General features: G+C 36.8%; 1 protein-coding gene across 8 annotated transcripts in view; it reads right to left on the minus strand.

Moving 5' to 3' along the window:
- The window catches only part of FGF14 (fibroblast growth factor 14), a 399,242-nt gene that overhangs the window by 102,089 nt on the left and 271,418 nt on the right, over window positions 1–25,735 (minus strand). For 5 of the 8 annotated variants that reach the window (XM_062624691.1, XM_062624699.1, XM_062624695.1 and 2 more), the window contains one exon: window positions 2,694–2,804. The exons of the other annotated variants lie outside the window; for them this stretch is intronic. In XM_062624691.1, the coding sequence (XP_062480675.1) occupies window positions 2,694–2,804 (111 nt within the window). The remainder of the gene's footprint in view (window positions 1–2,693; window positions 2,805–25,735) is intronic. 8 annotated transcript variants of the gene reach the window in all.

Here is a 25,735-nt window from a genome sequence, read left to right on the forward strand (position 1 = left end):
ATAAAATGAAAGATGCACTTGAGGGAATTTTAACTTTAAGCACTCCTCTAACTGCTTGACAGAACAAACTGCAACAGCACAAAAAGCATCAGCATGATTAAGCTTCAAAAAGATTCCTTGCTGAAGACAAAAAAGAAATCACTTCTCTGTCTCTCACTACTTCCTCACTCTGGCTCCTCTGACACACAGGTACTCAGATGGTCAGTGCATGAGGAGGACTTTTTCACAGGAACAGTGAATAGCGCAGAAGATGGGTGGAAGGCTGGCAGAGATGCACACCCTTTTGGCAGCATGTATTTTCTCCATTTTTATAAAACACACTTTGAATGGAAGTCATCCTCAGTCCTATTGACATCTAATATATGTCCATCCCGTCGCCCACTGGGCATATCAAATAGACAGCCTGAAAGCTCCATGGTCAGAAGCAGGATTTTCCCCCTCTGGCAGCTGCCAAAACATACTTATCAGTAAGCTTCAGACAGAAGTTATCATGATAAGGAGCTCACAAAAAAAGAAAAAAAAAAAAAGAAAATAAAAATATATAAAAAAAAAATCAGAACACTGGGAATTCCATCCATGAGAAAAATATCACTTTAAAGTAAAAGAGAAAAGGAAAAATGAAATATGCTGTAATAAAGGAAAGCAAGGAGAAATAAAAAGTTTAAGAGGAAATGGAAGGAAACAAAGTGGAAAGGGAAAAGAACTGAGGAGAAAAACTGACAGCACAGAAGAAACAGACATATACTCATATACCAAATAGATAAATCTTTTCAGCTCTTCATATAATGTTGATACATATATACTAGCAAAAATTAAGGTGGAGATTAATTTTGCATTCTTATGGTCTAAACTGTCTTTCCTAAATAATATTGTAAAATTGGACTAGTGAAGAAGAAAACAGTGAATCAAACCAGTTAAAGGAAGAAAACAATTACTTTATGAAAAAAAACCACACCTTGGTTCAGCCTAAAAATCATGTTGAAGTAAAACACTTTATCTAACAATATTTATCCAAAATATGCAATACTGCTGTCTGGTATTTGGTTGAGTTTGGACAAGTTCTACATTTCAGAATATTTATGATATAGAATATTCATTTTTTATTTTGGAACAACAAGAACAAGGGAGATGGGCAGACAGATGGATATCCAGAAAGGCAGGGAGGAGGAAAAATGATAGAGTAAGCAAAAAAAGGAAGATTTGTAAAGGTTACAATAGCAAAAAAGAGGAAAGTAAGGTACTATGGTCTAGTTTTGCAAACATTCAAAATCTACAGAATTCTAAGATTTAAAAAAAAAACCTAAACAGGAGTGACATTAAAACAGTCCAAAATTGTTGCAGTCATACACACCTCCTCACTGAAGCTGAAAAGAAGAGAGAGATGTGCAGAGAGAGAAGGTGAGGGAGAGGAAAGATACATGCTTGCACTTTATGACACAATTCTTGGACTTCTTATAGGCAAAGCTTCTATAAAAAGCAATAATGATCTTGTCTGTATAAGGTCTTAGTATCTAGTCCAGTACAGAAGCAGGCATGAGAGATGTACACACTAAGGGAAGAAAAGAAACAAGGAAAGTAGGGGAAAACCACTTGAAAAAACAAGCAGAAAAATGCACACCAAAATTGAGCAATCAGTTCTTTTTCTCAATTCTGAAAAAAAATACAATCGAACAATAAAAGATGATCACGCTATCTGTTGATGAAATATGTTAAAAATGACGTCTGTACATTGAGAGAATACCAGGGACCTAAGCAAAGTAAAGCAAAAACCTCAAATCCCTTAGTTTTTACAGCCTAATGCCAACATTTTTGAGAAAAAAAAGGTTTATTTATCTATGCATAATAAGAAGATATTTTATATTAAGAATGCTTAAAATAGACCTCAAGATCAAATATAAATGTTACTTAAATATGCCATTATCATTAAATAAACAAAACACAAATGTTCTTTGCTAAACAGAAAATTAAATATCAACTATTTCTAGAGTAAGAATAGGTTTGCTTAATTATAATTTGCAGCTGAAGTTATCAAACATATATGTGCTCATGGAATGAAAACATGTGGCAGTATCATAGGAAAACAGTACCAAAGCATCAACCCACAAGGCCTTTCAAGACAACTTTTGTTTGGGATATCTTTGAAAACTGCCACTGTCACAGTCCCTATACTGGTAGAAATTCTCTTAAAGTCACTGGAACTCTTGCTAGTATAGGGACTATAGGACCTTAAGCTGCAGTTCAGCAAGGTACTTCAGCATATGTTTTAAGCAAGATTTTGGTAGACATTCATTTATTTGCTTTGCTGAATCAGGGTCTACATGATCAGATTTTTCAAGGAATTTTTGTTTCCATTGCTATTATTTATTTGAAGAAATTTAGCTTTTACAAGAAACTTATTTAATATAATTTTACCATTTTCATGAAATTATAAGAAGACAATCATTGGCCTAAGTGTCTCACTCCTAAGGTCCACTGGCTGTTACACCTTCCCTTTCAGAGGGAATACATTTAGGCCAATGTCCTGCACAAGCTGTGCTGGTGGTCATTAGACTTCAAATAGATAAAACCCTTTTCCTTCAGACAAAACACATTCAGAAACCCTCCAAATGCATTAACACTGTGCTTGCACGTTCATACTCAAGCAATGCAATCTGCATGTGCGATTATGACATTCCCCTGGGGCAGTCACTTACTAGAATTACTGCTGTCATCCTTGGTTCCATCGAGACTTCCATCGGGGTGCATTTGCAAGTAGTAGCCTTGCCTGCAATATAACCTGGTCACTATACCCTTGAGCTGGGGATCTGAAAGACAAACATATTTTGTCACTAGCCTCAAAACTTTTCCAAGAGTTATCCCTGCTTCTCTCACTGCAGGAGGAAGTTTGGTGAAGCAGCATTGCCATCTTAAATTAAGTACTACAACAGGATGGTCCTGATGGAGATGGGAAAAAGTCTCACCGCAGAGTATTATTAGGTCAGTTGTGTGTCCTGTTCTCTGACTCCAACATCCTTCATTATAATTAACACAGGTAAAACACAAGAAAAAAACACAGTAGCATGTATAGAACCTTACAGAATCTAACAAAACATTTAAAAAACCTTGCCTGTTTCATACATTTTAATAACTTACTCTAGTTCACATAATTTTTAAGGACACTTGGAGGAAAAGTTCTGTCTCCTTTCACTCTGTACCAAAAGTGATAAACTTATCTGGTATAATATTTTGCAACAGTCCCATCTGAAGAGTTCCCAAGATATTTTACTGATCTAGAAGCAGATACAATTCACCTGCCCTCTCCCACTCCCCAGGAAATAAGACCCACAGTCAAGGCAAGAAATGACATAACCCTCCTTCAACAGAGGGAAAAACCTGAAAAAAAAAACTTAGCAAGATAAAAGTATATGGGAAATTCAGGTAGCTGAACAGGTAATACTCTGCCCTGTGTAATACTCTGCATTTAGGAAAATTGCCCAGAATTGGACAGAAGCTGCCAAGCCATAACTCTATGATTCATCTCAAGAATGATGCCTTACCAAATCACAAGGTAAGCTGCTGCAAAACTAGTTCAGTGCTGAGGAAGACAACATCACAACTTAAAAAAATCAACAGCACTACCTCTGAGTGATATTGGCCCTAGTATTGTTAAACATAAATTATCAGGCCAAACTCCAGGCAGCCAGTACATAAACTTGTGGGGACATTGGTATTAAAAGCATCTACGTCATATCATGCTTAGCTTTGCAATAATGACCTAAAATCCTAAGACTTTGAGAAAGGTATGTAATAAAATGAAGAAGTAAACTTCCAAGGACAACAGAAATTATTTTCATGCAACCCCATGGCCAGAATATAAAATCCTCCTCAAATTGTGTATAATTGCTTGCACAGTCAAGTCATGCTGGGTTACTTACGGTATCCTAACAGGAGGCGGAAATAAACACTAATAAAATAACTGCCTCTGAGTGGAAAGCTCTGAATTTTTCTACAGAGGTTCAGTTCCATGTAATGATTATGAAAATGTTAAGTTTTCCTTGAATATCCAAGTTAAAGTCATATTAAACAATAAACCCATCTAAATTAAAAATATAAGATATCTATATTACTTGTAAATATAATAAAACCTGTTACTATAAATATTAACACTGCAAGACTTTTGAGGCATGGAAATAAGTAATATAAAAATTTGATGATCAACACGTAAGTACATTACAATTTTTTTTTTAACTTCAAATTTTACTTTCCATGGATTTTTACATTAGCAAATGTAAATGTTCTTCATATAAGAATAGCCAGAAACAAGTATTTTTTAAAAAAATTATAAACAGAATGAACTGTAGTTTCATTGACTATACTGTCTTAAAGAACTTCATCAGGCTACTCTAAAGTATTTTCATAATTTAAAAATGTAAAGTGACATTCTCTTACACAGGCACTATTCCTATCAGCGCATGCTTTCAATGTGCACTTCCAAATTGACAATTTTAAACTTACTTGCTTTACACAAATTAAAATGGCATCCTAAAAGACTAAAAAAAAATATTTTAATAATATTACTATAACCAGAGCTTTACAAAGTATTTACAGGAAAAATATCAGCCTTTTGAAAAAGTTTATGCACCCAAAGAATCATGAGTTTTAATCATCCCTGTAGCTCAAAGACGCATCGCAGTTAGGCAAAGTACAGCCAACTCACTATCACCAGCTACTTACATCTACTGCTTCAACAGGAAAAAAGTGAAACAGAAGTGACTTTTGAAATTGTTCTTTATACTCATTCTATTAATTTTTCTAAATTCACAAATAAAATATACTTTCTAACAAGAAACTGCACAATCATTTGTCTGTGTTTTCACCAAAAGCATTATTTAAAGTTAACCAGCTAACTAAAATGGTATCTGAAGAAAACTGATATGGTGGATAGCAATGCATTTCAGCTACCATTTCAGGCTGTGTGATGAGACAGGGTATGAATCCCCCATTTAATTCTTCACTCAAGTCCGAACACAACAAAATAATTATTATAGCATGAGACCAGAGGATCCTAGTCATGTGTTATATATCACTTGTATTCAGCTTTAATGGTTTCATTTGTTGGAGAACTGAACAGAACTGTCCCCAAAACACGGCTCTTTCACTTGAATGTTTGAAATGGAATTTATTACTAATAGTGTGATACTAATTAATATTTTCATTGCATAAAGTATATCTCTGTAGACTAATAAATGGCAAAGAATTTTTTTTTTTTTCCATTAAGTGTAGCAACTGAAACTTTATTTTTTTTTCATATGGATTACTGGAACCTGTTTTATCTACCCCCCTAGGAGCATCTTTTCTACCTTAAATTCCTACCTGTCTTAGCAAGATTAGAACTTATTCCTGACAAGTAATTTAATCATGCATTTTTTTACTGTTTGTTGATTGTAATATTTAGTTAATGTATATCACAACAGTTTGGATCTACAACTCAAAGTAAAAAACAACTAAATATTTTAGCTGAACAGTGCTCAAAAACCAGGGTGGAACTGGACAATGTGGCATGGTATTTCTTTGATCTTAGCCAAAAAAGTGGCCCAGATTCAGTGATGGAATTGTATGAAATGACTCATTAATCTCAATGGAAGTCACAGTAAGCAATATTCAAAAAGACTACCCCGTACAGCCTCAAGATGAATATCTCCAAGACGAAGCAGACAATCCTGTCAGGCAAGGAATTTATCTCTCCTCCTTGCAGAAAAATAAATTGCCCTTTCAGTTTTTTTTTGAGACTCCTGGGCAGTAAGCAGGGAATAGCAATCCACTGGTCCCTGTATTCCTATAGCATTGTATCTACCTATTGTCCCTTCATGATATTGCAGGAACAGTCTCCGATACTTTACAAACAAGTTTCTCAAACCTCACTTGACAACAGTTTTCTGTTTTGTTTTGGTTTACTATCTGCTAGAAAGTTAGAGTGACCAGCAGTGCCCAGAAATACCAGAAGACTGGTGTCTGCAGGTGCACCGGTACTTAATGATTTTTAACTCCCATTGCAGTGATACAGGTAGACAGATCAGCAATTACTCTAACCCTTTACACCCCATGCACATCTTCCCACATGAAAAAGAAGGGGAATGGCAAGAGAATACAGAAAAATAATACAACACAAACAAACACAAAGAGAGTAGACAACCTCATCAAAGACATCCCAGTTCATTATTTTATTACAGATATTTTGCTGGTAGTTCTCTTAAAGTCCCAGCTGCCACAGAGAGGTGATTATGTGAAAATTCCATTTCTATTTAATTTTAAGCATCTTGACTTCAGGGGAAAAAAAAATCCTAAGCCAGCAAACTTCACCACTGGATAAAAAACAAAGGAGAGCTCAACATCTCCTAATGATGCACCTGGACTTCTGATGCTGAACTTTTTAGTGTGACATGTCTGCAATGCCCCACCATGGAAAGAATTATTCTGACTTGTAGTTATTAGAGGTTGTCTCTAAAATTTCAAAGATGTTGTACTGAATGGAAAAAGCAACCCCTTCTTAAGCCTGTCCTTCCACAGCAACCTGCATGACAGCAGCCACTTGCAGCCTGTTTTTATTGCTTTTTTCCTTGACAACGGCAACAGCAGGATGCATGACTGCAGTTAGCATGTACACTTTGTCAGTAGGTTGTCCTCAGCAAAGGCAGAGTTTAATTAAGATGTCTTCTCCCTCGAATAGCGGCTATAAAAGCAGCTTTGGCATTAACTCGTGACAGGCTGAGTGCTTCTCTCGCTTTAGAACAATTATGATACTTTCTGTTTTGAATTAACAATGTTTGCTGTTCACAAACAGAATGATTTTAGCATCCCCACCCTCAGAGACTGCCAGGACAGATCTCTTTAGGAATTGTATAGGTTTATGAGGGCAAACTCATTACACATGAGTGTTAAGGATTTTATCTTTGTAATTACATTTTACCTTTGTATTTACTTTGTTCAGACACAGATGAATGTACAGTGCTAAAAGAACAATGATGAGTATTCCCATTGTTTTTTAACATCATGAAAAATCAATGCCTTCCTTATCATCCACTGGAGTTTTAATTTGTAGTTTTTACCACAGGAAGGCTTTCTTTGCTTGTTATTATTTACTGACTCCCTCTTATAAGTAAAGGTAGTAAATAAAATCCTGTTTGAGCTGGCAAGCAAATGCTTAACAGTGGGTTAGTCTCATATCAACTCACATTCTTAGGGAGAATAAACTGCACTATCCACTCTGTCACAAAATGAGTTCTCAGAGAGTCAAATGAAAGCTAGTATTTAGACGTACATTCTGCTCAAATAGCATAGCACCAAACTCATGATAACAGCTGGTAGCTCCAGGTCCTTCACGTTTTACTTGCATTTCCCTCCTGCAGTTTATACTTTTGGATACTTCAGTACTAAAAATACCACTCATACACATCCAAAATAAATGAGGCATCTATTTCTTTAAGATTTACAATAATCACCATGACTTGACTGTCATGTCTTGCCTACTGATGTTATGATCAGCATCTTTTAGACATTTTCTCCGTCTATTAAACTTTTTATTTGAAATATCAAAAACATTTATAATATGTATTAAGATTTGAAAAGTGTCACACCCCAAAGAAGTTGCAATCCCCAGATTTCTTCTGAAGTTGGGAAGCAAATACCCACACAAAGCACAGTGTCCCACCTAGCCCAGACCCACCTCCCAGGTAGTTTGTAAGGCCTGGGACATGTAAAAGGTGACGTTTCCTGACTTCTCACACAAGACCACCCTGACAATAGTGTTGTGACATTTCAGACTGGGATTCTTGCACTCTTTCTGAAGCCACTCTACATTGTGTAATAATTAAATACCCAGCACACGTGGGATTTGAGCCTGCCCACCATACCATGAGGCAGCCTCCAGCCCTTCACCAACTTTTGCACAGAAACCTATTGATGCTTCAGATTAACATCTGGATAATACTCAAAACTTCAAACACGTGTCAGTACGACTTAGCATTTTAGAAATACTTCCTACTAGGCAATTCAGATCCAGAAAGAGGGACTAAATCCCATGGAAAATTACATTTCTTTTTTGGATTCTCAATTCAAATATTTCGGTTCCTGTTGTAATGCTTTTTGCAGTTTCCAAAAGTCGCCTTCTTCTCAAGCATACTGTTTATGTCTAATTGCAACAGTACTCCAAGAGGTACACTCAGTACTGATGACCACATTACATTCCTTTTGCCTTGTTTTGGCAAGTTTTGCATTGTCATCCCAGTATGTAAAAGTGCAGGATCCTCTGATACGTGTTACACAATCACAAAAGCAAGCTTCCTAAAGCAAGTACATAGCCAATGGGGAACTCAAACACAGAATTTTGTACTTCATTTAAAGATGATAAAATCCTAAATAGGCATCTAAAAACAGAATGTTCCTTCATTATTTATCTCTTCAGCTCTTCTTATGATACAGCGCTTGCATTCAAAAGCTTTATACATTCCTAACTTCTTTATTATTTTGACTGTCCTGTCACCTGGTGTGTCAATGTTTCAAAGCTTCTGATCGTGTGCTTGTTACTTTCTCTCACTGTTAATAAGAAGTGATAAAATACGGACATTCATATACCAGTGCTTTCTGATTTTAATAATAATAATTTCAATATCTCATAATACACACCAGAAAACTAAAATTTAATTAAAAACTTGAAAGAAAAATATTTTTAGAAGAAAGTTTTGCTCTATTCAGGACAGAGGGAAAAAGGCTATCATGTGAACTCAGAAAAGCAATAGTATCCATTATTTCCTGTTCCCATAAGTAATAATAGTACTTATTCTGAAATGTGGCTTTCTCTGTGCTCACTTATTTTTCTGTCCTCACAATGATTACAGGGCACTCAACTTTGGTGTTTATTTTTAACTCTACTTTTTGTCCATTCATGCCTCACATCACAAGCTCGTCTCCCGCAGAATCTCACTTTGAGAGCACATTTAAGAGAGACAAGAGTCCTCCTGTGTTCCTGTGCTGTCATTGTCATCTGCACTTCCACAGCATTTATGAAATTTCTTGGTAAACTCTGAAAGCAGGTCGGAGTTCTGTAAAATGGTTGCTTTTCTTGAAAGCCCAGCATCACACCCTTTGTGCTGGCATCCTTGCCTTTGTATTGCAAATGTTTTTATGTTAACTGCAAAGTGTGCTCCCTTCCATTTGTGTGCACTGATGTTTTGTCTCTAGGTCTTACAATACACTTCAAACTACATGAGATTTGCTTCTTGCTATGTGGTTCTACTTGAACAAATTTGACTGTCAATAGAATTACAGCAACTTGGCTTCTAGCTGGGATAATTTGTATCTGTTCAGATTCACAAGAATATTAGATTTAATAGACCTGTCTACAGCATAATATCTAACAGTCTTCTTTACCAGCTATATTATTTTGGAAGGTATTTGTTGGACAGGGAAGAGGTTTAGATTGTCAAGAAAACACATTGTTCCAAAATCAGAATTTTACATGGGTATGGTAATTTGATTTTAGTAACTTCATTTAATAATTTTCTTTTCCTACAGGACCATACTGCACATCTCCGATGCTTGTGATCTTGCAACACATGGTCTTGTTGGGAAATTTCTCCCTAAATATTACCTGCCACTGTTGAGCCATGTTTCTTCTTATAAAATAAAACTCAAATGATCTTTAATTTCTCAGTTTCTAAAATAGTTGATATTATATACAGGAATATTGAGAAGAAGCTGGCCTCTAATTCCAGGTTCACTTAGCACTAGTCATAGTTTAATGCATTTAAATATTATATGACAAGCACCATCTTCCACTGGCACAAAGAAATCATCTTTGCAACTATATTCACTTTCTCAAAGTTTACTTTGAAATGCTATGAATTCTATTGCCTAAAGTTCCATATTACAACAGTCTTGCAATTACAATTTTTATTTGCTGTTTTCATTTTACCTAGGCTTAAAAAAATATCCTTACTGAATTTTCTTGACTTAAATAATTTTCTGGTATTTTGTTTAGGACTCCTTCCTATACCTGAATGTCTTAGTTCTACCTGGCATTTTCTTGCTTCTGAATTGTGTCAGTAAAATATTAACATCATATGAAATATTCCTTAACATTTCTGTTTAAAACAAAACTGTTAAGCAATACATCCCAGAGTTAATTAATTCGAGTCCTCATTTTTGCAATAATCTCCACTTTGTTAGCTTCCCATAAAAAGGCTCTGTGAAAGACCAAAGTTTATTTTAGCCACATTCAAAAAACACCAAGGCACAACAATGTGACAGATTCTATTACTGTTTAACTTATATATAAATTTTTACTAATGCATTACCCTTTGAATCAGTAACTAAATGGGTTTTAGTAATGAGATTTCTCTGAAGATGCCACTGAATGCTGAAAGCACAACAGGATGGGCACAGATGACCTTTCCAAATGTAAATTAATATATTTCACATAACACCTGACTTACCAAGGAACGAATCTGACACTGCCTTTCCTAGATAATTCATATTTTTAGAAATGTAATGTTTAAACATTAAGTTTATTTTTACAATCTTGACTATTTGTCTCCTTGCATGCTGCATCACAAAGCAATGAAATATTTTAAGTCAGCTCCTATTTCTTTCATAAACTGACTTAGAATTAAATTTGGAAAGCACCAAAACAACCTGTTTTAAAAGTATTCAAAAATACCAATGTAATGTTTAATGGAGAGAGGATAGCAGGATAATTTGCAATGTTATACATTAAATACTAAACACTTCATTTTCTACTGTTGCATACAGGAAGCTTCCCTAATACTGAGTGGCAGGGGTTCTTAACTTGTTATCAACTTTATTTAATTATTGCCAGCGTGTGTAAAAGCCAACAAAATGAAGTAATATATTCCCTCTGCTTAGATATGCAACAGCATCTCTTCTGAAATGTGCACCTCAAGAACATACTGTATTATATTTACTTCCTAGCCAATGGCACAAAATACTGAAAGGAGCCATTTGCATTACTTTCAAGAAATTTTACATTTTCATCTACTGACAATCATGAAAAGTGGAGGTAAAAAAGATGAACTGCACTGTCAATGAACTGGGACAAAGGCGATTTTACCTAGTTATGAAGTGGTAACTACAAATGGCAATACATAAGATCACAGAACCATTTTGGTTGAAAAAGACCCTAAAAGTCATTGAATCTAGCCATTAAGCTAGTAATACTAAGTCCACCGCTAAACCATATCCCTAAGTACCACACCTACACATCATTTAAATACCTCCAGGGATGGTGACTCAACCACATCCCGGGGCTGCCTGTTCCAAACCTTGACAACCTTTTCGGGGCAGAAATTTTTCCTCGCATTCCTCGAATCAAAAGCTCCCCCTGTGCAAATTCAGGCCATTTCCTCTCAACCCATTGCTTGCTACCTGGGAGAAGAGACCAACACTCACATCGCTACAACTTCCTTTCGGGTAGCTGTAGAGAGTAATAAGGTCTCCCCTAAGCCTCCTTTTCCCCAGACTAAACAATATCCTTGGTACTTTAGCTAGTTCCCTCAGCTGTTCCTCACAGGACTTGTTCTCATATGATATGTCACAGCTATACTGCAGAGCAGACACTCAAGTTTTCTTTGGTAGGTGAACAACATATAAGGCTTTCCTGGTTTCAGGTGCAGCAGATTCCAAATATCTTCTAATGTAGCTGTCTCAATTTTTACTGCCACCAACATAAATAAAGAGCTGCATTTTGCAAAATTACAAAAAATCATGAACTGCCATTTTCACATTAGCTGGGTTGAATAGACTGAGCTGAGATTTATACAGGCTTAAACACATAAACCAGAAAGCCAACAAAACCATGATTTGTTCTTTTTCATCAGTGCAAACAAATTAGTACAGAAATGTGAATTTCTGATTAACAATATAATAAAAGCATTAAGTTGTGACCAAAACCAAATAAACCCCATTTGATACTTAAAAAAAAAAAAAAATCACTTAAAAGGAAATAAAGTACTAAGGATGTTAATAATTGTTGTTCAATGATGTACAAAACACAGGGGTTGTGTTTTCTTTATATCTGACAGAAAGCATTTACTATGAAAAATATGGATCAATGAACTGACTTCCAACCTTCAATAAAGTGGAAAAGTAAAAATTTTCCTTTATTGAACATTACGTAGTTTTATATATTACTATTCATTTTAATCCTTATGCTTTAACGTAAATCCTCATTGTCAGACCTTGTCATTCACCAACACTGTCTGAACAGATTTGTTTACCCAGACATAAAATCCCAGAAAATCAGAACTGTTAAATGCAAATTACATTTCAGTCCCCTTAATAAACAAGTAATATTGCTGGAGATATTGGACTCCAAACATATGTGGCCAGGATGAAAGGAAAAATGAATGAGAAATGGATAATCCCATTGTGAAAGGGAAATAAATATATTTCCGTATTTGTTATTAGTTAGGAACAATCTTTATTGTTTCTGTATAAATCAAGATTACAGAGGTCCCATCAGATAAACTGAAGTTTGCACTGTTAATATGAATAAAATACCTTATTTAATTAGAAAAAATATTTATTTGTGTAGGAAAGCATGAGTGCACTGACATTAATTCATAGGAAAGCTCTATAAAATATTTTTAATATCATTATACATACAGTACTATTTATACTTATTTAACATTTTTCACAACATTCCATTGCTCTTTCACAAAGGGTTGCTATTTCCAGTTTAATCTCCAAAACCTCTAACAGCAAATATTAAATGAAAGCAAGGCAATATTACAAAAAAAAAAAAAGTATAATTGAGGTTCTACTGCCTTTTATGTTGTTGTTTTTTGTAACAAATGATATACGCAAGAAATTCATGAGTCATAGGAAGCAGATTATTGAGACTTACTTGTACCAGAAAATAGCAATTCATACTAAATATTTCAGTGGCTCTTTCATTTTTGCAATGTAACTAAGTATTACTCTGGAATAGTATTTAACCAGGGACCCACTGAAGAAATAGCAGACATTTTCCTACACTTTATTCTAGTGTACACACAAGCACTTGTGTTTGGGGTTTTTGTGCAAGAATCCAGTGAGATGAAGAGACAGAAAGAGAAGCAATGCATGGCTGGTTTTGGTTTTCTGAGATCACGTTTTCCTCAAATCCTCCCAGTGAGAAAGTCCTGTTCAGCTTGCAGACTGCAAGGCCTCATAATCTGTGGTATTAAACACAATTCAGAAATCTTAAAAGAATGTCCCGGGTTGCCAGCTGGGCTTAAACCATGACAGAGAAGCAGCTTGGAAACCTGACATTCATCCAGTGAGACAAGAAAATAATCACTCTACTTGAAGAACACTCTCTGAACCATTCCTAATTCAGAATTACAGACTCACTTCTTCTATCATTTGTATGAGAGCCATGCCGCTTTACTGGAGGTGCTCCCTGTTTGCTTTTTTTTGAGATTGAGGTTAACTTGGGTGACAACTTCAGTGCTTTTTGGTCTTCCCCCCATCTCTGCTATCCAAGAAAACTTGGAATACATGTAAGGAAAGCAAATTCTTACAAAGTTACATGACCCCAGGAGCTGGCCTTTAAGGAAATTGGTAGATTTTTACACTGATGATACAGGAAAGATCACAGAAAACTGTGAGAAGCAGTCACTCAACAAATCCTTTTGAGGGATCGCAGCACAGCCTTGCTTCTCTGGAACTGCTCTTGCTTTGAGACTGATTCCATCAAGAAAAAAAATGACCGTCAGTCGTAAGTGGCAGACTCCTTTTATGCCACCTAATGCTCCTAAAGGTAAAACACCAACCAAGCATACAACAGCAGCAACAAAAACAAATGCCACACAAGAAAACCCAAACAAACCCACACCATTTATCCCAGCTAGATTACCCTGTCTCTCTTGTACACGTTATTCATCCAGGAATTTAACGAAGCAGAACTATACTCATAGCATCTATGACACAATGAGCAGAAACAGTTCAGCTCAACTCAATTCTTCACTAATAAGGAGTAAATCTTCCAGTTCTGAGTCTTTTGATGGCATGGTGGAGACAACAGAAGAGACTACCCCAGCTTCTCACTGGCACCATGAACTAAACCTACTGTTCACCTACAAAAAAAAATGAAAGTATTTTATAAATTTTCACAAAATCCACATGTTTACTAGGTTTTGGAGGAGATCAAATTTGGTTTGTGCTTTCGTGGAGACCTGCCCCTAAGTACCTCAAAACCACCGAAAGGTCTTTCAATCTCTAAATCTAAATTTTATTAGAACACAAACCAGAATCAACAGCTTTAAAATATAAAAATGGAAAGTGAAATACAGAGTTTCATAAGAAATCTCCCATCCTATCTAGTGCATTTTTACAGTGACTTCATGATCTGTTTTTTCATCCAGCTTTGCCTTCAGTCCAGCACCCTCACCATGAGGAACTGGTTATACATCTACCACCTCTACTTTTTTTAACCTGTTCAGGTAACAGGCTCTCCTTGCCTGTTTCTCACATCCTCTTTCACTCCCTACCTGCTGTGCTCTCCAGTCCAGCATCATTTCCCAGCTGTTCATTTCAAGCTGTGCAGAGCAGCCAAGAGGAAATAAGACAGTCTCCTCCCTGCTGCCCAATCACATCTTAACTCTAACAGCAAAACATTTTTGTAAACTTAAATACAACGAATATGCTATCAGTCATATATAGCTTCCTTCACAAATTTACAGAAACATTCAGATTCTCTTTAGGCTAGCTATGAACTTAACAGAAGATACATTCTCCACCTCATAGCTACCAGGAAATAATACAGTCTATCATTTCTGGTTATATACACAGAAGTCTTCTAGCACCTTGAGCCAAAGCCACCAGCAACTTCATCAGCCACTACGTGCATTTTGCAAAGCAGTGAGTCATACTGAAGATCCATGGCAGACCCAAATGTGTACTTTCTCCCAAGATGTGTAATATAAAACTGGCCAAAAAAAAAGGATCCCAAAACCTGAAAACCCAAACCAAGACATATTCCTCAAGTCTCCAGAGCCACAACACTTCCATGATGATTGTTCCTTCCTTCACTGTCCACCTGGCCAAAACCAGTTATACTAGCATCATTCCTTGTCAAGTCTGGGATCATCTCTTAATTTATTACAGATGCCCAATTACATGTATGAAGAAAATACCTGGGGCAAATTCCAGACCTGCCGATGGTGCCTTCCAGTGACCTAACAAGTGACATTCCTCTGAACAGGTATGGACATCTGCCCCTGAACTAGTGATGTTGAACTCCACTCGAGATGGAGTGGGAAGAAAGAGGCAGCATTATGTATGATTTCCCTTAATCTGAAGGACAGGCCAAATATCCACCAAATGAATTATACCTAGCTTAATAGTTTACCTATCCATGCAAAGCATCTATCACATGCTCTTTGGAATGGTTCACCCCCAGAGACACTAATGCTTTTCCTCCCCAGGAATCAACTCCAGTCCCTGTCAGACTATTATGTTTGGATTACACTTAACGGTCTGACCTTGGCAGCCACACATTTGCTCTTATATTGCATTAGGGCAGCCAACTATACTCTAAAAATGCAGCTATATGGGCACAACGATGTTTAAACTGTTTTGTTTTGCACCCTCAATATCAGCTGCTGACTTTTCTCACCACATGTGACAACTAGCATGTTTTAAACAGAAATCAAGTGCAATTTGTTTGTACTATCTGTACTATTTGTAACACTATCTTTTTAGCCTCAGCAAAGACTGAGGTGCTACTGTGCAAGCCAGCATTCAGAAGAGCCAACAGGTATGCTCCTAAAGAACAAATTACACTTTCTGAGTATTAATATTAAACTCTCTTTAACTCTCTTAAATTTGCTGCACATTTATTATACCGACAATTTAAATGTTATTTGAAGCTGAAAGATTAGACATTGAAAAGCAGGAAATTTCCGTAGCAACTTTTGCCTGCACCTGGTGATGCCAAAGTGACAGCACTGCTATTAGCACACATTACTGAGCAGCTGCAACAAGTGGAGCAAATTTTTACTCTGTTATAGTGTCCTAATAAGAGCCTTTGACTGAATATTTCACGTTTAACTTCACAGCCTGGGGGCCTGAGCTTTCCAAGGCTGGGGCAAGACTGGCAAGCCAGGGCCAGCTGCACAGCCCCATGCTGACAGTGCAGGTCTAGACTGCGCAGACATCCCTTGGCTGCAGGCTGGCACATTTCATTTCAGAACACTGCTTGACTTGGCATAGTGTAAAAAAAATGCTGTCTGTCCTGTTTTTGTTCTCTAACCCTCATGTGCTCCTACTTGGGCTGATGAGCAGACCGAGGGCTGCCCCTCTTTACTCTAACTACAGGTCTTGTGCCTCACATGTAGTACTGCAGGTAAAATGCTGCAAGGTTTAGTATCATAACGTATCTCCAGTGCATATTTCCATATACTTCAAAACCAACATAATATAGCATGAAATACCTAACACTTTTACTATTTATCAGGATATAAATTTATATAAATATCTAAATTATATAAATAAATTATAATATAAATTAGTTTTACCATCTAAGTGCAGCCAGAAAAAAACAACAATGAAACAAAACAAATGGAAAGGACATTAGTGTTTCAGAAAGCTGTCCAAAATTAATCTACCCCCTTTTAAACCAAGCTCACTTTATAGCTGAAGTCCCTGTTTATTTTTCAGAGGCCTTTGATGAATCCTCTATTTCTACCCTCAAACACAGCAGAAATATCTGACATAAATCTCATTCAGATTTGACACACAAACCCAAACTCACTTTTCTACATACAGAGAGGAGGGGCATGTATTGGCCTTGATTATGCTTTATTAGGTTCTTCATTAAAATCTGTGTCAGTGGCACCGTCAAGTGGGTGAGACTTGTTTTTTCTAAGAAATTATTTTTAGCTGTATATAAAATGTGGTTTACCATAGAAGAAAGAGAAGGAAAAAGAAGGTAAAAGCTCCCATCACTCTGACTGATGCACTGTCAGCTGGGTGCTGCCACAAAACTCACCTGCCATTTTTTTTGGGTGTGTATTTTGTGGATAAACCAGAAATCTGCTGCTCGATAATCGAAGTGTTGCTTCAGCTGTTTCCGCAGAACGTAGCAGAATGGGAAAGGAAGTGCAAGATACTGGAAAGTAGCTGAGCATTGACTTTGTTTCTAGTACATGGCCTGAAGATGCAGGGCCATTCCCTACCTAAGGTGATCATTTTCAGCCCTTACCACTATATTGTCAAAGCAACAGGGGGGGTTTCATCAGGTGCTTCCTTGTTCCAACAGTAAGTAGAGAAGTAGCGGCAACTCACCTTACGTAGAAAGACTGACACACATGGCTCAGAAACTTATTCGCACCGTATGAATTGAGGTTTCTAAGATAAGTGCCCTGACTCACGCTCTGCAAGGTCATATACTACTCAGGGCACTCGATGCTGCAGACAGAAGTCTGAAGCTGGATGATGTGAATAAAGGAACCAATAAAGATCACCCAGAAAGTCTGCAACTGAAAAAGGGCATGGATAAGTCTCCATAGCACCCGCAACTGCTTGGAAGTAGGACAGCTGGCCTTCATTTTTAGAACCAAGATCAGCAATTTTTTATTTTTTTTTGTACTTTACCAAAATTAAACAAAAAGTAACATTGAAATAAATAATTAAAAAAAAAAACTATCAAACCCAAAACAAATGGATTAAAAGGTTTTCCATTCTTCTCTAATACGTTAAAGTGAGCAATGGCAGCTGAAAAACCCTTGGGTCACACCAAACCAAGCAAAATCAATAGCTCAGAATTTAAATCCTTCATTTCTTGACAAACTAAATACTTAATTCAGTCAAAGAACAAATACTTCATTTTGAAGACAAGTGCAATTTTATAATTTTGAAATTAAATTGACTACTTGAAAAAAAGACTTGCTTCAATCTGGAAAAATAATAGTAACAGACATTGTAAAGTGATTATCTGAAAATAAAAAGCTTTCTTCAGATTTCTTCCAGGTTCACCCCTTCCTGCTACAAAGAGCAACATGGTTAAACTAACATGCCTATGGAGACTCTTTTTTTCTCTTCAAGTTCTACATTTTAGAATCAACAAGCTTGCAAAGAAATGTACCATTTAAAATAGCCCTGTCATACCAAATATCCCATCTAAAGCAGAGATATATAAATCTTTTTTCCACCTGAGTTAACAGGATCAGTTCTGTGCCTTCTCATTTCACCTACCAGCATAGTTCTGATGCATACAAAAGGACCCAAAACCTACAAGACCTTGTCATAAATATATGCCCTATTTGGAAACACAGAAACACCAAGGAAGCAGAGTATTACTACCATATTCAAATTCTCATAAAAGCAGAATCTACAGCCTTCCCATTGGGAAAGTGTCATGTGCTCAGAGAGAACAAGTATCCTCTACTGAATTTCTTTGGCTGCCTCCTGAAACCGTCAGAAGTTCAGCCCTAATCCAAAGAAAGCCAAAGTTAGTTTCTAATTTTTGCCAAAAAGGCACCACAAGTTGCCTATTTCTACTTTGCATTTATTTCTAGAACATAGTTTGTTTTGAATAGTTTGATGTAAATATTTTAAAGGCCACACAGTTAATTAACTGAAATTATTATTCAAGTTCAAAGCAAATACAGGCTGCTTCCATTATATCCAGATTAACAAAATCGTGGTATTTACAAGATTTTGCATATGTCCTGTTGATTGCAACATTCTGTAGGCTCTAATGAATACATTTTTCTGGAACACTAGCAGCATGAAGAAGGTGAGGATGGCCTTGAGGGCAAAACCCAGAAGTCCCAGTCAGGAGGGGAGTGGGGGTCAGGCTCCACTTTGGAGCAGACTGGTTGGATCCAGAGCCACCTCCAGGCATGTTCCTGGAGGAGGATGAGCACTGGCCTTATATTCCTAAGTCACAATAAAAAGACCCTGCTCCCAGCAGCTTTCCAGTCAGATTCTAAACACAGGAGATGAGCATCAACCCCACTTTACAGATAGCAAAACAGAAACACAAAGAGAAGTGATGGTTTGTCCAAAGCAGCAATAAACAGGAGGTTTCCTGCATGCTAGTCCAGGATGTAGGTGCCCCTACCAGGCTATACAAAAGGACTTAATATAACTGGAAAAGACATAATTAACAACTGGGTAGACAGAAACCACTATTTACAAGCATGTCAGAGGCCAATTATTACCCTGAGTTTTACATTAAATTGAGTGCATTTGTTTGAGTAAAACAGTATTAATCCCACTGCTGAGGCAAATTAAGAATTTTAATAAAGGAATTTTAAGTGGGGGAAGTGAAAGCAAGGGGAAAAGGCTTGCCACTATTAATAAAATAAACAGATGTCAGTGCAAATAGACATCACTTATTAGAAGCATTCTATCCATGAAGGAGAATAACGGCATATAAAATCTCTCTCCAGTGCTTCAATATTTAGTGATGAATGCAACTAGAAAGGGGAAAAAAAAGTCAAGAAAGAAATCCTTGTCAACATTTTCCAAAACATTCAAAACAAAATAATCTGCTTTAAAATTATATTTTGGACAATTGATGCTAATTACTGGTTATTCATTGTTCAGAATAAATAATTATCTCCTTTGGAAAGTCACAAAGCATTTTAATGGAAGCATTTGTACACTGTAAATAGCTCTAAGACTTTTCTTAAACTCCAAAGACATTTAAAGCTGAGTAAACTGGAAATTAGTATGAAGATTACCTTACATAGTGTTGGGACACCTGCAAAAATCTAAAATGTTGAAGTTCTCAAAATCTCTGAAATAGCTAAATATTAGTAAATGCTTCAGGTTTCTCCCACAGAAATGTCTGTACTCTACTCATGTTGAAAGAAGATAAATGCTGGTGATGAGAGCTAAAATTACGATAATTGTAAATTTATCAATACAAGCAGAAGGTAAAAAACTGCAGGTAAAAGTTGGGGAATTTTAAACTTCAAAATCTACTTATTCTGCCATAAAAACACTTTTTTAGAAATCCAACTTCTCTGTGAGAGAAGAATCCAGTTCCCTCCTCAGCTCTGCTGAGAGCTGGAGACTCTGGGAAGCTGACCTGCCACCACAGTGCAAAGGAAGGCTCCCAATGGTTCAGGCTCACAGCTCCTGTCCAGGCACTGGAGACTGGGAAGTTTCTAAGCAGCAAAGTGCTTGGTTTTGGGACTTACAGTACTACTGTGGGTCTCAGTTCTCCTTAGGCCTGCCATGCAACTCAGGAACCAGAAACAACCTCCTTCTAGAGCAGACACTATGGCTAGAGTCATTAAGAGCTCTAGAGCATTCATCTAATGTAATCCCCCTAGGCTCCCTTCACTGCTAGTGGAGCCATCTATTTCAGGATGCCACAGGTTATAGCATAGAAATAAATATTTTTCATTAACTGCATGACAACCAAAATATGAAACTCTAAGTTGCTCAAGCTTTGGTATCTACATAACAAGAATTTGCATTTGACCAGGTGAATCTCATCCCAAGAATCTAGAGAAGCTCCATGGCCACCAATTCATTGGCTTTGTTTTTCCTGGAATTTCAGTGGAATCAAAATATCCCAGGAAAATATTCGGATTCAATGGTAAATGACAACAAATAACCAGTGATGTAACAGGTGACTGCAATGAAACCCCTCTGAGAAATGTTGTGAGTCATCTGAATCCAGTCAATATCAAAACCCTTTGAAATGATGTTCTGAAGATTGAACATTTTCAAAGCTGGCATTAGCAGAAAATATTTTCCTACTAGGGAGAACAGGAAAATTATCTCAGTAACTCTGTTTCTTTTCAAAGAACTTAAGATGACTACCTTGAAGTCAGAAGTCTAAGGAAACCCATGGTAACAGTTAAACCTTCCCTGAATGACACACATGAAGTGGAACAGACCCTCTACTTCTGTGACAACCACCTGCAGCATTTCAGAAGAGAATTTACTTCCCTGTCCTACTTAATATGTCTTATGCAGTCCCTTGAAGAAACAAGTTTATGAGATCCTTCAACAGCAACAAGTAGACTGTATAAAGAACTACTGTGGCAATGTATTTTGAAAAAAGCTTTCCAGCTCGAATTACGCAGAAATTAATGTTCCTGTCATGAAATACTTTTTAGGATAAAGCCCAGAACAAAGCTTTCTTCAAGAAAAATTAAAAAGAAGGGGAAAAACAATACCAGATTTACTCAGGCAGGAACAACTAGCAGCCTGGCAGTCAATGGAGATTCAGGTTAAAGGCTTTTTTGTCTGGACCAAAGCAAGAAGCAAGTCATACTTAAAATGTTTACATGGCACAAAAGTGCTTGAGCCACAGAGCTGCTTGTTATACCCTGAGGTTCAACAAAATAATAACTCTCCAGCCTCAAGACACTTTTCCAACAGAAATTTTAACAAAACTATCCTGTTCTGATGGAAGCTTGGCATTTGGCCAAACCTGACAGGACAGTAAAACAGTTTCAGTTAAAGTTATCAGTCCAACAACCTCTACCAGAAGGTCAGAACAAACGTAGCTCATCTGCCTAGAAAGAATGGCTACTGCACACACATGACAATTTCACTTTACTTGCTCACCCTAAAATATTTGGTAAATTCTTTTCTCCCTCTCCTGACAGTGATACACAGTCCTAAAAAACTACTTCAACTTTTTTTTTCCAGTTATTTTCTTAGAAAAAGCAATTGCAGTTACAAGCAAAAAGAACAAAGCAAAATGCAACTGAACTTAGCACAACCGGAGGTCACTTGAGCAAGTCACATAATAATATTACCCAGCTCTTCTAACGAATCTTTTACTCATCAGGGCAGTTTCACTTCTGCTACAGCAGCAAGAGACAATCTCAAATTCAGTACACACACATGTGCACCATTCCACCCTCTCCAGTAGAGGTGAAGCCTACTTACGGCTGTCACCATCTCTGTGTCATTATGTGCAAACACAAAGTGACACAAGCCCTTATGAAATTTATGTTTAGTAGAGCTGCTGAAAGGAAATCCTATTTAATTTCTTAAAACATACTCTTCACTCATTTTGCTGTACCAAACTCATCTCTGCTTCCTTATAAGGATGACTGAAACCTTCTAACCTACACAGCTCTTGATGTTAAACCTAGCATGTTGCTGTGTCTCCATACCTGACGCTTGGTATATTCGCTAATATTTGATAGTGCAGCTCCTCTAAGAACATAAGCTAGAAGACCAATGCAATGGTCCAGAAATTTGGCAATCCACAAATTTGTCTGGATGCCAAACATAACTCATTTTAGTAAGCATCCAATAGAAGTTCCACCAACAGCATGATTTTAGTTATATTTTAAATCAATTCTGATTCTTTATGAGGAAAATACTAGCTTGAGCACCACTAATTTTTAAGCTTCCATTCAAATGAAACCTTCCAGCATTTTTTCCTAATAGGCCATTGCAGTTTAATGAGTCCATAGTTATCTTTCCTTATATTCAAAGTGAACATAAAGACCGAGGATTTTTGATTCAACTTTAACATACAGAAAGACAAGTATTTGCAGAGACGGTTTTATTTTTCAGAAAAACAAAATTACCTCTGTCATTAATTGCAGCTGAAAATATTTCTGTTCTTGTTTCAAAACTCTGAACTATGAAACCTCATATCCACAAGATTACTTACATTTGTTATAAATATTTTTCCTGTGGCCAACCAACTGACTGTATTTTATTATCCCTTTAGAGAACTGAAACTAATGTGTCTTTGTAGCAGAAATCTGTAAAAAAATAAATCACTGAAGTACACTGGGGATACAGGGATAGACCTGAAGTTCAGAGCTGTTTTGCTGCATTTCTATTTTGTTCATCTTTAAATATCTCTCCACCTATGGCAAAGCCTGACTTTGCCACCAGCTCCACTCCACTCCACTGATGGAAATTACATAATTGGTGTCAGGTAGCTGGTTGTCACGAGCCGACTGTTATCCCCTTTGGTTGTGTTTTAATACATGAAACTGCAGAACCATGGCAGATATGAGGCATTCCAGAGCCAACAAAAAAGTTAAAGTCTGAATAATTAATGTTATAGTACTTTGTATACCTACCATAGTTTGTTGGTTTATTTTTTTTTGACAGAACAAAATATGTATAGCTTACTTGTTTGTTGGGGTTCTCCCCAGTACAATACTGCCTAGTGAGGGTGTGTCTGCCAAAACAGGATTTGACTGGAAATGCTGTTCTGACAAAAGAGAAAATACAGCACACTTTGCAGTGAAAAACTCCACAAACCTAAATGTCGGTTTGTTTTCCCAGATGACAGTACAGTCATTTTCTCAACAGCTTTGTTTAATAAGTTGTTGGCATTACTGCTACTCTGATTTCCAAGCTGAAGCTCTCAAGCAGCCAGAGCAGTTTCCAATGCACTGCTATGTCTTTCTGTTAGGAGATGCTTACAAAGCAGACCACTTCTGCTCTATTTTGGTGGTTTGGATGGTCTCCTGGTGTGGGCCTAAGACAACATGCCTGCCAGCCATCTAAGCTTTGTTACAGCACAGGCAAGGATAACTACGACCTTGCCTATATCAGAGAGTCCTATCTTTTTCTTCAAAAGTCCAGGTGCTCATGGAAGCACCAGCACCACTGCACATACTTGCCATAGGAGTCACATAAATATCCAGAACAACCTTAATATCTAAAATTATAGCTGACCTACATGTGCTATGTATCTGTAGCTGCATCTTGTTTCTCAGATAGTCAAAACAACTTCTTCTTGCCCTTCTACTGGAGATTTAGTGGGAATTTATTTTTTTTTCTAATTTAATTTGCTTGGGCAACACGTAGTTACCCAAGTGGCATATAAAGCACTACACTATCTGTTTCACTGCTTCCACTGGAGAAAGCAGTGAGATACTGTGCTAATTGATTTTACTGTAATGACTGACTTCAGCCTTACATTCACAGTGCAGAAGGGTGACAGCATAAATCCCTGTGACTCTGAATAACAAGACTGAGAAACTACATGTTGGGATGGTTGGAAAACAATGCTGTTCCCTTTCAAAAGCATCTCTGCTGAGGTTTACAGGAAAAGGTGGTAGCAAAGCACTTTCAGTGCTATAGAAATTCATATTTCTCTTTCCCCTGTGGGAATGCAAATAAGAAAATGTCTATCTTGCTCCAAAGACAGCGTCTGAATGACCCCAACAAAGAAAATCTATTCAATTTTCTCATCTTCCCCTGAAATAGAAGCTTAGATAACAGAAAGTAAACAGACAAACTAACAATATTCAGAATTAGCTCACTGATCAATTGCCTCACAATCATTTAAAAAAAACCACTGATCCAGTGTCTCCCTACAAAGAGAAAATAAATGCAACTAGCTACAAACTCATGTGGGAAGCCTAATTATATACAGCATGCAGAAAGACCAAGGTCCAATTTATCATGAAAATGTTCTCTGAAAACAAGGCACACAAAACCAAAAACAACAACAACAACAAAAAAACCTGGCATTTCAACAGTTGTCCACTAACAACACTTTTCTGTTTCCATGGCAGTAGACGGTAGAATCCAAAATTGTGCCATTTTCTTGTTACTTACTAAAAAAAAAAAACAACCAACAACCAAACAAAACCTTCACAGGAATAAAAACTCAACCCAATAACCGAATGGAGGCATTCAGGACTCACAGAGCTGTCAACATATTAGAGCCACTGTGTGAGACATTGTCAATACTACGGCAGAAGTGAAGAAACATTTTTTTCACCTCCTACAGAGCTATGACATATCCCTAGAAAGAACTCGTTATGCCACAATCTATTGGACTCATAATAAGAGTTGTGCCATTAGTCCTCCAGTGTCACATTTGAACTGCTCTGGAAAATAAGTGCATACACCCAAATTGTTCCTATGCACGCAGCTACCTGGAAACCAACTGGAACACTATTATACATATAAACTATTACACAATTAAAAACTAGCTGCATCTCTTATAAACAGAGTAAACAGACTAAAAATAATTAGCTAATATTAAAGACAGTTCCCAAGTCAGGTCTGGTCTGTAGTAATCTGTGTCATCCTTAATACGATTAGCAGCAACAAAAATACCTAAAAAGAAGGGAGACCTTTTTACTGCTTCAGGCTCCAAATGCGGCTGGTTTCCCTACTGTAATTAGGAACTGACGTTAACCACACTAGTTATATAAGTAAGAAGCCTAAATTCAAAGATACTGCTCCAAACAACCCCAATTACGTCCTAGATAGATACTAGTATCAGGAGAGAAATAATTAAAAAGTTTGAAAGTACACTGCCTTTACAAGTCCATTTAATCTAGAAGTACTTATGTTTCTAGTCAGGTTGCTCAGGTATATTCACCTTATGCTCTCCACACCTTTACATGACTTAATTTCTTAAAGTTTATGCAAAATTTGCAGTTAAAGCTTCTGGAATAAAAGCATCAGCAATTTTCCAGCAATGCATTGCAATGCATTCCCTGCTTAACTACTTAATACTCCACCCTTATACTACTTATACCTAAACACTCATTGGCAAAAAGTAGAAAACAGGCTTATTTTCCTCACATCCCTCCCTATATTTAAAACAAATGCCAACTGCTAAAACCAAAATACCAATCCTGTGTGAAGCTGGTAACAAGCTGACAAAATTACAGTGAAGAACCAATAAGCATAAGCATTTTTTAAGGTAAGATTCACTATGTTCCTCACACTTGTTCCACTTCGGCTGCTTAAACCACGAGGTTTTTAGCTGCTATTATTGGAGTGC

The sequence above is a fragment of the Pezoporus occidentalis genome, unplaced genomic scaffold, assembly GCF_034315485.1.
Source record: "Pezoporus occidentalis ecotype Australia unplaced genomic scaffold, CSIRO_AGI_Poc_V1 ctg27, whole genome shotgun sequence".
NCBI classification, from domain to species: domain Eukaryota; kingdom Metazoa; phylum Chordata; class Aves; order Psittaciformes; family Psittacidae; genus Pezoporus; species Pezoporus occidentalis.